This window comes from Gymnoscopelus braueri (genome assembly GCF_963280865.1).
Source record: "Gymnoscopelus braueri genome assembly, chromosome: 9".
NCBI classification, from domain to species: Eukaryota; Metazoa; Chordata; class Actinopteri; order Myctophiformes; family Myctophidae; genus Gymnoscopelus; species Gymnoscopelus braueri.
In genome coordinates, this window is record NC_137610.1 from 49,184,887 (window position 1) to 49,201,156 (window position 16,270).

The 16,270-nt window shown below is 39.6% G+C and overlaps 1 protein-coding gene across 1 annotated transcript in view; it reads left to right on the forward strand.

The window, feature by feature from the left end:
• Positions 1–16,270, forward strand: part of cadps2 (Ca++-dependent secretion activator 2) — a 342,906-nt gene that overhangs the window by 277,841 nt on the left and 48,795 nt on the right. Inside the window, 2 exon segments of the mRNA XM_080438413.1 lie at positions 6,412–6,553; positions 14,926–15,081. Coding sequence (XP_080294539.1) covers positions 6,412–6,553; positions 14,926–15,081 — 298 coding nt within the window.

The window sequence follows — 16,270 nt, forward strand, 5'->3', positions numbered from 1 at the left end:
AAGCTCACAACGCGTCTTATGGCGTTGTGAGCTTGTAGATATGCTATTTTCAAATAGCCGATGTATGTAGGTTTAAAGTGCTCATGTGGCCTATATAATAGTCGCTTCTTTTGGGCTTGTTTTCCTAGACCTGGTTGCTTATTTCTCCCGCAAAATCTGGCAACACTGGCGGTGACACCTCGCCACCGCTCACTAACAGAAACGTGTGTTTCTCTGTCTCTGTCTTCTCCTTCGGTCCCCTCCCCTTTTTACCGTCTGATCTCCCCCCCCTCTAAAATGTTTTGTGCCAGGGACGCCCAGAAGAGAAGATTTATGTAAAAGAAATGAGAAATAAGAAAAAAAAAAAAAACATTTTTCAAACACTTTCAAGATTTTTAAAAAATAAATCAAAAATAGCAGATGTACAAGCTCGCAGTGTGGCACGAAGTCATACACTGTGAGCTTGTATATCAGCTGTTTTTGTGAATATCTGCTATTTATGTTCTAAATCCACTGTTCTAAAGACTGTTCTAAAGATTTTTCTGAAAAAACATATATGATTGCTATATATATAATATTGCTAAAATCTAAAATGACTCGGATTTTTTTCCCGGTTTTAACGGGTTAAAATACAAGCTGCTGGCAAAAGAAAAGAAGGAGAAAAAAAGCGTTAAAAAAAAAAGAAAGATCCTACCGGCTGCTTCAAACACGGTGCATGTTCTCACCGCTAAGAGCGCTAATTAACAAGTGGTTGATGCTACAGGGGAAAAAAAACACCCAGGCTCGTTAAGAGAGCAGCACACCGCTAGCAACACGCGGTACTTAACCCATTAAGACCGGGAACGCATCTGTGTAACCACATTAACCATTGTCTTATACTTTGGCTATTCAAAAATAGCAGATCTACAAGCTCACAGCACGGCACCGAGTGCCACGCTATGATTTTTTTTGCAAATCTTTGAATATATATAGATTTTTAAAGAGAACATTTTTATGTTTCTGGGGGTCCCTGGAACAAAATATTTTCAGATACATATCATTTTGGGGGTCCTTGACATGAGAAAGTTTGAGAACCACTGATATGATAGCAACATACGTCTTATTAAAAAAAAAACTGTTAGGATTTAGAAGACATTTGTAGAATCCTCCAGAAGCAAGGATTTGAGTAAAAAATGTTCGCTTTGAAAAAAATATATATCAAGGATCTGCAAAAAAAAACACGATTTTTCTAAAATAGCAGATCTACAAGCTCATGAGCTTGTAGATCTGCTATTTTTGAATAGCCAAAGAGATCTAAAAATGACACACAGATGCTTTCCCGGTCTTGATGGGTTAACATCGGCGCTGATGAGGTTACATGGGAGAGAAAAGTGTGGGGGCCGGTACAGGGGACACGATCGTCATCATCAGCCTTTAAAGTCTATACCTGTCAGGAGGGGGGGGGGGGGGGGGGGGCTGGCAGCACTACTGCCCCCCCTCCACCACCACCGCCAGGTGTCAGCTGACCTGTCTTAGCTGTCACCTCCGCTAACTCAGCGGCGGCTTCACTCAGACAGGGAGGCTACATTAGCACCGGCTTCAGACACCTGTCACCATGCGTTCGCTTCATTTGGACACGTTTGGCCCAAAAGGACAGAAAATAAACGGTTTGGTGTGCGTGTGCGTGTGCGTGTGCGTGTGTGTGTGTGTGTGTGTGTGTGTTTTATATAGCCCTTTCAGCTTCTTCTCAGTTCAAAGACAGGTAATTTGTGAAGAACTACACCGGAACGATACCCACGTTTAACGACAAAACTTTTTAACGCGGAAATTGAATGTTATATATACTCATGCAGCTCGAAGAAATTAAGGGAACACTTTGATCCCGTAACCCATTAAGCATGGGAACTCATCTGTGTAATTTTTTCGATTTCTTTGGCTATTGAAAAATAGCAGATCTACAAGCTCATAGCGCGGCACCGAGTGCCGCGCTATGAGCTTGTAGATCTGCTATGTTTTGAAAAATCTTGGAGATTTGTGCAAATCTTTGAATATATATATTTAGAAGCGAACGTTTGTAAAATATGTTGTTCCAGGGACCCCCAGAAGCAAAGATTTGAGTTACAAATATATATTCAAAGACTTGCAAAAAATGTCACTATTTTTCAAAAAATAGCAGATCTACAAGCTCATAGCGTGGCACTCGTTGCCGCGCGGTATGAGCTTGTATATCTGCAATTTTTTAATAGCTCAAAGAAATGACACAGATGCGTTCCCGGTCTTAATGGGTTAATTGTTTGAGCAGTTTCTCTTCAGAAGAAGAAGTCACGAAAACTGCAACTAAAAAAAAAGGAGGAAAAAAAAGCAAGCTGTTGTAGATCAAAGTGTTACCATCATTTCTGTTGAGCAGTTTTCAGGATGCTATTTTTGTTCCGTGAATAATAGCCTTTTCCCTGCTACTACATGTACAAAAATCTATTTAGCAAATTGTAATTTACCTGCAATGTATCAAAATGGCAATACAACCAGATGGAATGAGAGAAGCTATTGTCCCGCAGGGTATTTTCTGATTCTATTTGACTGTTTAAAAAAAAGGAGCATTTTTGAAAGGAATTCAGCCAGTCGTACAATGATTCCTCTCATTGTTTCCTCACTCAAACCGAAGCCCTTCAGCTCCCCAGACGTTGACTTTGTGCCAAAGCTGAGATCTGGCTCGATACAAAGCCTTATTTAACCAATTAAGACCGGGAACGCATCTGTGTAACCACTTTAACCATTATTTTATACTTTGGCTGTTGAAAAATATCAGATATACAAGCTCATGGCACGGCAGAGTGCCGCGCTATGAGCTTGCTTATCTGCTTATTTTTTTAAATCGTGAAAATGGGTGCAAATCTTTGAATATATATATATTTTTTTAAAGCGAACATTTTTTACTCAAATCTTTGCTGCTGGGGCGTCCATGGAACAACATATTTTGATGGGGATCGGCGGCCAAAAACATATCATTTTGGGGTGATAAGTTTTTCAGAAAAATGAAGAAATTTTTTGAGACATTTGACACTTACAAATGTTCGCTTTAAAGAAATATACATTCAAAGATTTGCACACATGTTCACGATTTTTCAAAAATAGCAGATACACAAGCTCATAGCGCGGCACCGAGTGCCGCGCTATGAGCTTGTAGATCTGCTAGTTTTGAATAGCCAAATACATCTTAAAATGACACACAGATGCGGTCCCTGGTCTTAAAGGGTTAACCACATCAAACCTGCCATCCCTACAGTATTTTTTGGGCACGTCATGCTGCAATAGGCGAAAAAAAGGCTTTCAAAAACATGTTCAAAAGATTTGCAAAACATTTCTAAAATGTTCAACGTTTTCAAATATAGCAACAACAAAAAAAAAGCACAGATTTACGAGCTTGTAAAAATCTGTGCTATTTGTTGTATGATGGTGTTATTATAGGGCTTATACGTGGTTAACATGCTTCATGCTTTTTACATACAGTAAACACGTACTGTATGTGGTGCGTAGACAGGCTGCTCGAGGGCAGCATGCGGATCAAAACTTGTAAAGTATTTAATTATGTAGGAGAATCCACAAATACCACCATTAATATGGTCGTTTTTCTTTTTCTTTTTTGTCGTCTCCACTTCTCTCCCTTTTTCTCCTTTAATTATTCCATGTGTCACAACAGTCTGTTGATGTGAATCGGTAAGGTATAATCACCGAGGCAGAAATTAATGAGCCATGTGGTAACACAATATTAACATGAACAGATTTGACTGGATCGTGATCTCTACAAGGTCACACCATGCATTACACTGTCCATGTTTTTTTAACCCCTTCAGTCCGGGAACGCATCGTTCGTGTCATTTTAGATTTCTTTGGGCTATTCAAAAATAGCAGATCTACAAGCTCATAGCGCGGCACGCATGAGCTTGTAGATCTGCTATTTATTTTTTTTATCTTGAAAATGTGTGCAAATCTTTGAATATATATCAACATTTGTAACTCAAATCTTTGCTTCTGGGGGTCCCTGGAACAAAATGTTTTGAGATGGGGGGGCCCACGGTCAAATACATATCTAAAAATGTTTTCTAAATCCTAACAGTATGTTGCTATATCAGTGGTGCGCCAACTTTTCCATGTCAAGGACCCCCCAAAATGATATGTATTTGGCCTCAAAATATGTTGTTCCCAGGGACCCCTAAAAACACAGATCGGAGTTAAAAATGTTCGCTTCAAAACAATTGATATATGGCCGCGGACCCCCATCTGAAAATGTGTTGTGCCAGGGCGCCACAGAAGAGAAGATTTGTGTTTAAAAAAAAAATGTGTAGATGTACAAGCTGTGAGCTTGTATATCTGCTATCTCTTTTTCAGAACCATTGTTCTAAACCACTGTTCTAAATCCTAATAGTTTTCTGAAAAACCTACGTTGCTATATAAAATCTAAAATGACTCTGATGCTTTATCTGTTTTTAATTAATTCATCATTGATATCACCAGTTTTCTAATCATTTATTTAGCTAATTCATTAATCATTGATATCACCAGTTCTTTTGTAATTTTTTTAGCTGAATAATAATAATAGACTAGACCCAGGCAAAGAAAGATGCCATGGTTTTACACTTATAATTATTATGATTTTTTAGCAAGCTGTAGTGCAGATTATTTTAACCCATTGAGACCGGGAACGCATCTGTGTCGGTTTAAGATTTCTTTGGCTATTAAAAAAATAGCAGATCTACAAGCTCATAGCCCGACACCAAGTGCCGCGCTATGAGCTTGTAGATCTGCAATTTATTGAAAAATCGTGAATATTTTTCCAAATCTTTGAAAATATATATTTTTAAAGCAAACATTTGTAACTCAAATCTTTGCTTCTGGGGATTATATTCAAATGTCTCCTAAATCCTACAGGTTTTTTTAAAACTTGTGAAAAACTGTTTCTACTGTATATCAGTGGTTCTCACACTTTTTCATGTCAAGGACCCCCAAAATGATATGTATTTGGCCGCGGACCCCCATCTCAAAATATGTTGTAATAGTGACCCCCCAGAAACAAAGATTTGAGTAAAAATCTTTCCCTTTAAAAATATATATATTCAAATATTTGCACACATCTTTATGATTTTTCTAAAATAGCAGATCTAAAAGCTTGCCGCGCTACGGTCGCTTGTCGCGCTGCTACTTTTTTGAATAGCCCAAAGACATCTAAAAACTGACACAGACGTGTTCCCCGTTCTTAACGAGTTAAATGCTCACTTGATTGTCTGCATGTGTGTTTGCACAAAGGCACGCGGTTGCGAGGGAAGTGGTTGTGCTCTCTCACGAGGGCCAAAAGGCTAGTGTTACTCCATGATGGTACACAGTGGAGGGAATTAAAACTAATGAAGTCCTGAGAGACCCGTGGAGCATTTCTTCTTTCTCTTCCTCCCTCCTTCCTCCGTCTGCTCGCTTTATATATATATCCATATCCACCCGGTTTATTTATTTATCTCTCCTTTTTACAGCAGAGGTTCTCAAAGTGCGGTCCGGGGTCCTCCAGGGGGTCCTTGTTGGTGTGGGGGGGGCACTACTCTTGCAGGGGGTCCCCAGCAAGAGTAGTTAACCCATTTAATCCGGGAAAATGTGTGATTTTAAGATTTCTTTGACTATTCAAAAATAGCAGATATATACAAGATCATGCCGCACTATGAGTTTTTAGACCTGCTATTTTTGACAAAAAAAATTAAAAAATTGCAAATCATTGAATATATTTATATATATATATAATGTTTTTTACTCAAATCTTTGCTTCTGGGGGTCCCTGGAACAAAATATTTTGAGATGGGGGGTCCACAGACAAATTCATATCATTTTGGGGGTCCTTGACATGAAAAAAGTTTGAGAACCAATATAGCAACATCATTTTTTTAAATATAAACTGTTAGGATTTAGGAGACATTTGTAGAATCCCCCAGAAGCAAAGATTTGAGTTACAAATGTTCGCTTTAAAAATATATATATTCAAAGATTTGCACACATTGTCATGATTTTTCAAACAAAAAAAGCAGATCTACAAGCTCGTAGCGTAGCTATGAGCTTGTACAAATCTGCTATTGAATAGCCCAAAGTATAAAATAATGGTTATAGCTAAAAATCTAAAATGAGACAGTATGCGTTCCCGGATTGAAAGATTGCGAGCTTGAAAATATTTTTTAAAATATTGAAAATGTTTTTTTTTGTTGTTTTTTTTGTTTTTTTCACAGCCAAATACATATCAATTTTGACATGATTAATTGATTGAATACTTTATTAACCGTTTGCAAGTACAGAGGTACAGTTATAATGCTAAAAGGATAACACAAAAAGCCCTGAGGGCTTGGAGTTTTGCCTTAATTTGATTGCCTTCTCCTGTGTTGTTCCTTCCTCTGCTGTCCGGGGGGTCCCTGCCGCTCCCCTCAGCCCAGCTGTGCAACGGGACGTTCCACAAGCACCTGCAGGACCTGTTCGTACCGCTGGTGGTGCGCTACATCGACCTGATGGAGTCGTCCATCGCCCAGTCCATCCACCGGGGATTCGAACAGGAGACCTGGCAGTCAGTCAGGTAAGGTCATGATGCTCTTCAGCCTATAGTTATATTCACCTGTTTCCTAGGCTGTGTGTTTTCCACTTCCTGTCGATTTCATTGGATATCATTGGTCATCTGACCAGTTTCATTGGATTTCATTGGATCAAATCGACAGGAAGTGGAAAACACACAGCCTAGGAAACGGGTGAATAAGGATTGATGATTAGAGTTTCATCATCAGCATGTGTTGACATCTCTATAGAAAACTATGGTACTTGTGTTAAAGGGCTCTTAATGCTAACTGTTTTGGTCGTTTCCATTGTTGTGTAGTAGCCTAGTGCAGTGTTTCTCAACCTTTTCAGGCCCACGACCCCCCAAAATAATCCTATTTCTACTGGGGACCCCCCCCCCCCCCCCAAAATAATCATATTTGAACTGGGGACCCCCCCACCCTGATATGCACTTGGAATTGTAGGAGTTGAGGCATAACATTTAAGTATTGCCATTTGAAGTGTTAAACACTGCTATAACACTGCTGCCGAACAGCGATGCCCTTGCAGCAGCCAGGTCCACTGACATAACCTGTGCGACCTTGTGTTCGGGGAGGTGGGGGGCTACGACCACTTCCTGGTACAACTAGAAGTGAACAGGTCCACTTCCGGGTTGTACCATTTATTTATTTATTTTTGTAACCCTGTTTTTTTTTCACCCGGTGCCAATTTTCTATGTCATCCTGGGCGCTACACTCCCCCCACCAGCCTATAATTGAATGATTTAACATAACATTTCTAACCCTCACACCCCCACTCTGAGGCCAGCGGAGATGGTACTTTTCATTATGTTGCCCATGCTACTGGCCGGCTTTAAATGATGTTTCAATGTCGAACGCATGGCAACTGATTGAACTTGAAGCAGCCATTGAACATGAATGGCGAGCGTTACTACACACAGTGCCATACGGGTTAACAGATGCACAACAGTGGGATGAAGAATGCGGGGAGATGAATGTACTGTGTAACAGCCCCAGTGTGTAAAGACAGGATACAATGTATTGCAACACACATTCTATAGACCTTTTGAACACCTTGACAGCATATAAACATTCTGCAACGCGGCCCAAGTTTGTTTTCCTGTGGCTGTGGCCGCCGCGGTGTTGTTGTTGGTGAATTATCAGCAGCCGAGCCCGACAGGAAATAAAACTTGGACCCAAGCTGTTTCCTAGCAACGCAATTCCACTGGCAAGGTCTATAGCTAGAGAAGTACCGTACTTGGATTGTAAAAAGAAAGGCTATTGAATGGAACTGAGCGCTGACTTTTGTATGTTTGTTATTGGTTATGCCATTCAACAACCCTTAACCCCTTCAATCCGGGAACGCATCTGTGTAACCACTTCATCCATATTTTATACTTTGGCTATTCAAAAATAGCAGATCTACAAGCTCATAGCGCGGCACCGAGTGCCGCGCTACGAGCTTGTATATCTGCTATTTTTGAAAAATCTTGACCATTTTGTGCAAATATTTGAATATATATATTCTTTTTAAAGGGAACATTTGTAACTCAAATCTTTGCTTCTGGGGGGTCCTTGGAACAAAGTATTTTGAGATGGGGGTTGGCGGCCAAATGCATCATTTTGGGTGGTCCTTGACATGAAAAAGTTTGAGAACCACTAATATTAAAACAACATTCTCCGAAAACTGTTAGGATTTAGAGGACATTTGTAGAATCCCCAGGAGCAAAGATTTGAGTTACAAATGTTTGCTTACAATATATATATATTCAAAGATTTGCACAAATTTTCAAGATTTTCAGCTTGTAGATCTGCTATTTTTGAATAGCCAAAGAAATCTAAAAATGACACAGATTCTCTTCCCGGTCTAAACGGGTTAATGGGATGTGAAGTGGTCAGGGGAGAAAAGGCCGTATTTCACTTTCCAGCAAAAATCCCCGTTTGTTTTGTTCCTTTTCTTTCTTCCCCTCCCTGTTTTTTTTATTTCTCTAAACGTTTGTTCATGTGGTGGATGGTGTCGTGCGATCGATCTGTGTGTTTTTTTATATTCTCTAAACGTTTGTTCTTGTGATGGATGGTGTGTTACTATGTGGAATCGATCGATTTTTTTTTGCCGTTGACTCCTCATTCCGGGACACAGGACGATCACCAACAATCTACCGAGCGTGCCTCTTCCCAAAGTACCCAGCCTGCCTCTCACGTTGCCACAGATGCCCAGCTTCTCTGCGCCGGCGTGGATGGGGCCGCTGTGTGACAGCACGTGTGTATGATGGGCATGGAGGGGGGGGGGGCATGGATGCAGTGTTGCCAGATTCTGTGAGAGAAACAAGGAACCAGGTCTAGGAAAACCAGCCCAAAATAAGCGACTATGGGCCACATGAGGACTTTAACATATACATCAGCTATTTTGAAAATAGCAGATCTACAAGCTCACAAGTTGTGAGCTTGTAGATCGGCTATTTTAAAATAAAATCTTGCGGGGAAATTATAATAAGCAGATCTGGCAACACTGCATGGATGGGTCACTGTGGCATGGCATGGGGGAATTCTGTTTCCTTGTCTGACTATAGTGGATCTAGTGCAAGGGGTCTTCGAGGTTTTTCAGGGCCAAGGACCCCTTAAGCTGAGAGAAAGATGAAGCAGGGACCCCCCCCACCAGTGGTCTAAAGTAACTAAGTACTGTACTTAAGCACAATTTTGAGTAACTTTTTTACTTTACTAGAGTGTTTCCAATTTGCTGTACTTTTACTTCTACTCCACTACAACTCAGAGGCAAAATGTTGTACTTTTACTCCACTACAATTATTTGAAAACTTTAGTTACTAGTTACTTTGCAGATATAAATTATTATAAAACATACGTTAACCACTTCAGCCCTGTTTTATACATAGGCTATTTGAAAATAGCCCATCTACAAGCTCACAACGCATCGCAACGCGTTGTGAGCTTGTAGATATGCTTTTTTCAAACATTTTAGTATTTTTACTTTTGGTACTTTAAGTAAATTTACTTTTCTACTTTTACTCAAGTAAATTTTTAATTCCGGACTTTTACTTATAACAGAGTACTTCTACATTGCAGTATTGATACTTTTACTTAAGTAAAACATTTTAGTACTTTTTCCACCACTGCCCCCTCTACATATTGTATAAAATGATGTTGCAGATTCAACTTTTTCATTTCATTGATAGCTCCATAGACTGGTTTGACATCACTGTCATCAGTGTATGTTCAGACATTTAAAACCCTCAGTACTTAGTATAAACTTGACCCTCAGTATAAACTTGACCTTAGCCTCTGTACTTACTTGATCTGCTCTTTTTCCCCTCCACGCCAAACCTCTTTGCCGAAAATAGACGATCTACAAGGCCACCACGTGTGGCAGCGCGACGTGTTGTGAGCTTGTAGATCGACAATTGTATTGGCTAATGTTCCTCTCAGGATAGGGATGCTAAAGTGTTCAAGTGGTTCATGAAAAAAAAAAACATCCTATCACGCAAAGATTTTTGCGACCCCCATGTAGTAACTGTGAGGACCCCCTAGGGGTCCCTGGACCCCCTGTTGAAGACCCCTGATCTAGTGGGATACATTACGTGCAACCCCCCTGGCCGTCATTGTTCCCATTCTATGGCTGTTCTTTAGGTCTCTTTTATCAGCATGAATACGTATAGACAGTTTTTATTTTTTGGGGGTTTATTTAACATTTAATTAGGTATATCGTTGCTGTCCATATTCTAACCTTTTGTGTTTTTTCGTAAATTAACACCCTACTCGATCATACTACAGCTTCACACAAAAGAATAACAAAATTGCAGATCTACAAGCTCGAAACGCGGTGCGAAAGCGACACGTTTTGAGCTTTGTCGATCTGCTACTTTTGCTAGTTTTGAATTTGAAATAGTGAGAAGTACATATGAGGTTTCCACCGGACAGAAACCATATAGAAAGTCTTACAGACAGAAAGGTTGAGCTGATCATGTTGGAACAGTCTGTTGGGTCGTCTAACACTTTGTCACTTTGATCATTGAAAGCTAAACTGTGGTGCATGTTTGTGTGTTTGTATTCAGCTCACCTACATGTTAACACATTCAATCCTGGAAACGCATCTCTGTGTCATTTTAAGATTTCTTTGGGCTATTCAAAAATAGCAGATATACAAGCCCATAGCGCGGCGGCACCGAGTGAGTAACTTTTTTTACTCAAATCTTTGCTTCTGGGGATTCTACAAATGTCTTCTAAAACATTTTTTTTATTTTTTTAAACTTACGTTGCTATAATATCAGTGGTTTCAAACTTTTTTCATGTCAAGGACCACCCAAAATTATATGTATTTGGCCGCGGACCCCCATCTCAAAATATTTTGTTCCCGGGACCCCCAGAAGCATAGATTTGAGTAAAAAATATAGATATATATTCAAAGATTTGCACTATATTTTTCACTATATTTTTTCAAAAATAGCAGATCTACAAGCTCGCTATGAGCTTGTATATCTGCTATTTTTGAAAAGCCCAAAGAAATCTAAAGTGACACAGATGCCTTCCCGGATTGAATGGGTTAATAGTGTGTCATGAAAGACAGTGTGTTGTACAGTGTGTTGTACAGTACAGTGTGTTGTACAGTACAGTGTGTTGCCAGGTTGGGTGGTGAAGACTTGAACCATAATAATAATAATGTTTCCATTGCAGCTTGCAAGGGATGAATCTACCAGACATTTTGTGAGTTGGCACATTTTCTGTTCTGTCAGAATTGTCAGAAAGTGTCTAAAGACTTCTCTAAATACTGTACAATGGATATCTTCTCTGTCAGCTGGAAACCTCATATTATGAGTGACCTCACAAACATTTCCGTCAGCATCACCAATATCCATCTCCCTCTGAAAATAAGGTTCTCATATTGCCATTTAAACTACGGCATACCAATGCTCTGGTCTTTTCATCTAGTTCATTCTAAAGAGTCACCCCGCAGACTGAGTAGTACGGACATATGGCTGGTTTAAAATGTCATTCCTTCTTAGGTTATACCTTCCTTCTCTATCCTTTAACGTTGTTTGAAGGTGTTGTGGTTATGGTTAGTGTTCTAACTTGTTAACTTGTTAGCTATATGGGATGGCCCCCATCAGTTCTGTTTCAACTCTCGTGCCAGGTGAAACGTTTTTTTATGTTAATGTTTAGCAAATGATTGGTACCAGCTGCTCTGGGTTTTTCCTAATATTTCCTGCAGTGGTCCACAGTATGTTTGACTGGACATCAGCAAGTTTAGGAATAGCCGAGATGTGTTTGAAGTAGAACCAGCAATATTGGCAGCATCGTTGCTTAAAGGGATACTTCACTTTCACATAAAATAAACATTTAAAAAATATATTAAAAATAAATGAAAAAAGTAATGGAAAAATCACGGCCCCCTCACGCATTAGAGTGTCCTACTAATGTGTAAGGGGGCCTTTATTTTGCCATAACTTATTTCATTTTTTTTTTATATTTATTTTTAATGTTTATTTTATGTGAAAGTGAAGTATCCCTTTAAACACTTTAATCCCTGGGCATACCAATTTTGGGCATTTACTCTAATATAGGAAAACATTTTCAAAAACAGCGAAAATAGCCAATCTACAATGCTCACAACGCATTGCATCATGACACGTTGTTCCAGTACATGAGCTTATAGATTTGGCTATTTTTGCCACGCGATGTTTGACAAGTATGAAATATCATCAGAGAACATGGGGTTACGAAAGTAACCTGCAGGGCCTAACCCATTTAGAGCGGGAACGCATCGGTGTGATTTTTTGAATTCTTTGGCTATTCAAAAAATAGCAGATCTACAAGCTCATAACGCGGCACGAGTGTCGCGCTATGAGCTTGTAGATCTGCTATTTTTTTATTCATGAAAGTTTTTGAAAGTCTTTGAATATATATATTTTTTAAAGCAAACGCTTAAAAAAAACTCAAATTTACATCATAACATCATATTTTGAGATGATGCTCGGCTGCCAAATACATATAATTTTGGGGGGTCCTTGACATGAAAAAGTTTGAGAACCACTGATATAGGAACATACGTTTTTAAAAAAAATAACTGTTAGGATTTAGAAGACATTTGTAGAATCCCCCAGAAGCAAAGATTCGAGTTACAAACGTTCGCTTAAAAAAAATATATATATATATATATATATATATCTTAAAATGACACCGATGCGTTCCAGGTCTTAATGGGTTAAGTGGTGAAATGGGGGGGAGTTGTAAAGAAAATGACAAACTCAAACTCAAAAAGACACAAAATGAGGTGTGTTTCTGTTAAGAGGAAAAAAAAGGCGTTCGTCCTCCCCACTCCCATCAATCCTAAACCACCAGGACCAACACCCCCCCCCCCCCCCCCCGCCCACAACCCCCCATCCCCCCTCACCCACTCCGCCCTAACTCGTTCGACAGAGTACTTCCATCTGCCTTTGCCTTGACTCAGTTTACTCTTATTAAAAAAAAAGAAGAAAAAAAAAACTAATGAAAAAAAACGAAAATAGCTGGCACTTCGTTAGCGAGCACAGACGGGCGTGTGGGATCACTGCGTATCCCTGGGGAGCGGGGCGAGAGAGGAGAGAGAGAGAGAGAGAGAGAGGAGCCACACTCGCTGAAGAGCGCCACTAATTAGACATGAGGGGGATGGCCACCGAATGTTTAATTGCACCGCGGACTTATCCCAGACCGTTTATTCCTGTGCGCCACTTGTTAAGGTAACAGTCTTTTAACCCATTAATACCTGGAACGCATCTGTGTCACTTTTAGATTTCTTTAGGCTATTCAAAAATAGCAGATATACAAGCTCATAGCGCGGCACCGAGTGCCGCGCTACGAGCTTGTATATCTGCTATTTTTGAAAAATCGTGAAAAAATATTTTCCAGATTTTTTTCAAAAAAAATTTGAGATTTTGTTTTTTTTTAAGAATCGCCTCAGGTCTTAATGGGTTAAAGGCGAGAGTGAGAAAAGTGAAGGAGTGAGAGTGCTGTTTTTACCTCCCCTGCCAAACCCCCCCCCCCCCCCCCCCACTCCCCCCACCCTGGCTGTCATTCTTCGCCGGGGCGCTGTACACTTGGATGTCGGTGTGGCGGAGAGCGTTGTGTTGCCATGTGTTGCCGTGTAACCTGCGCACATAAGGGACAAGGTGGGGAGAGTGGGGACGGAGGCCCATCTGTCTGCCTTGCTTTGGAGTGTCCTCCCTCCACTCAGCTTTTTGCCTGACAGTTGGGTCGGGTTGTTTCAGTAACTGAATATTTATTAAAGTGCATGTTTTCCTAATCGTTAAAGCGATGTTGGAAGTCGTTAAAGCAGCCCCTGAAGTCGTTCCCACTTATGGGATTTGCATGACTATGTAATGTCAAGTTTATTTGTGTAGCACATTTCAACAACAAGTCAATTCAAAGCGCTTTTACAACAAACATCAAGCACAAGAGAAAACACATTATAGAAGGACATCAAGCATAAGAGAAAACACATTATAGAAGGACTCTTGAATACAATAAAAAAGTGGCGGCAAAAAGAACGTTCTTTTTTTATTTAAAATAACAGAGTTGCAGCAGACAGCTGAGTTTACTTTGGTAGAGGTTTGGGTTGTGTAGTTACCTCGCCATGATGTAACTCCAAAGGTGGTCAAGAAATAAAAAATAATTGCTGCATTGATTAGAAATTGATAATTCAAAATATGCTCCTCATTGACTTACATTGTACAGTAAAACAGCTCTCAAAGTCACTCTTTTAGCATGTAAACGAATGTAAACAAAGTCGATTCAGACAATATAGAACATCACCAAACCCAGTACTATTTTTTTTTTAAATAAAAATGTTAACTTACTGTTGATTTAGCTATTTTTATTAGAAAGAAAACCTGGACTGGATCGGCGGATCCGGATCTTCAAATAGTAAAATCATCAGGAAGTTGACAATTTTATTAAAAAAATAAACAGTACTGGGTTTGGTGATGTTCTATATTGTCTGAATCAGCTTAGTTTGTGTTCGTTTATGGGCCTAAAGAGTGACTTTGAGAGCTGTTTCAGTGTACAATGTAAGTCAATGGGGAGCATATTTTTAATTATCAATTTCTAATTAATGGAGCAATTATTTTTCATTTCTTGTCCACCTTTGGAGTTACATCATGGCAAGGTAAATACACAAACCAAACCTCTACCAAAGTGGTCTTACCCTTTAAGTGTTGCATAAAAACTGAAAAGCTTCAATCTCCACGTGTATTTCCTGACTCTGGGTTCAGAAAACAAACCTTTCCCAGAAAGACACAGAGGAACAACCTTCTTTATGCAAGGTGCATAAAGAAGAAGTGTTGGTGTACACACAGGTGATTTAAATCAAATTAATACGGTTCTCTTGTAATTGTTCCTCCCACCTGTTCAGCAATGGCTCGGCGACCTCGGAGGACCTGTTCTGGAAACTGGACGCGCTGCAGATGTTTATCATGGACCTCCACTGGCCGGAGCCTGAGTTCGCCAAACACCTGGAGCAGAGGCTCAAGCTCATGGCCAGCGACATGATGGAGGCCTGTGTCAAAAGGTCAGAGGGTTCAAAAATGATGAGTCATCCCTTTTGTGTCTGTGTGCCCGTCATGTGTCTATTTTCTGTCTTGAAGGCACGCAGGTTCCTTTTTTTCACGCCTCGCTCTTTAAGCCATCAGGACCGGGAAAGCATCTGTGTGTCATTTTAAAGATTTCTTTGGCTATTCAAAAATAGCGCGCTATGAGCTTGTAGATCTGCTATTTTTTTGAAAAATCGTGAACATTTGTGCAAATCTTTGAATGTATATATATATTTTTTAAAGCGAACATTTGTAACTGAAATCTTTGTTTCTGGGGGGGGGGGGGCGGGGGCAAATAAAATATTGTTTTTATTTTTTATATACATTTGTAGAATCCCCCAGAAGCAAAGATTTGAGTTACAAATGTTCGCTTAAAAAAATATATATATTCAAAGATTTGCACACATTTTCTAGATTTTTCAAAAGATAGCAGACCTACAAGCTCATAGCGCGGCACTCGGTGCCACGCTATGAGCTTGTATATCTGCTATTTTTGAAAAGCCAAAGTGTAAGATAATGGTTGAAGTGGCTAAATTCTAAAGTGACAGATGCTTTGCGGCCTTAATGGGTTATTTGTCATTCTCGCAATCACACCTTTTCACGTGAACATCTGCAGGCTGTTATTGTGAGAAAATACCTTTGTTGTTGTGAGGAATGCAGGATTATTTATTTATTTATGCTGTATATAGATACATACATAATATGCATTCAGAGGATTTAGCAGCAGCAGCAAACAGTATAGCAATTGTTTTCTCTGTTAAATTCCCGATCACTGTGGAAAAACGTGGTTAATGTTGTGTTTATATTGTTATGTTCAGTCAACAACTAGTGGAAGCTGCTGTTAAAGTGGTGTTAGAGGTAGGGTAAGGGATTTTATTTGGTTAAAATGAGTGTTAAATAGCTCTATATTCTGATAGCAATCATTGCTATATAGGGCTTGTTTAGTAACAGGAGTCTCCATGTCTCTACAGCTCTTTATTAAACAGAAAATGCATTTTCAGGTCAGGATACACATTTTTGTCCAAAGAGAAGTCAGGATACAGATTAAACAGTTAGCAGACAACATTGTTCCTGGAACTCTATAAAAAATTAAGCTGATAAATGGGTGCTCTCTCCTGATTGGCTGAAATTGTGTCACCTACCTGAACATGTATTTACGGTAGGCTA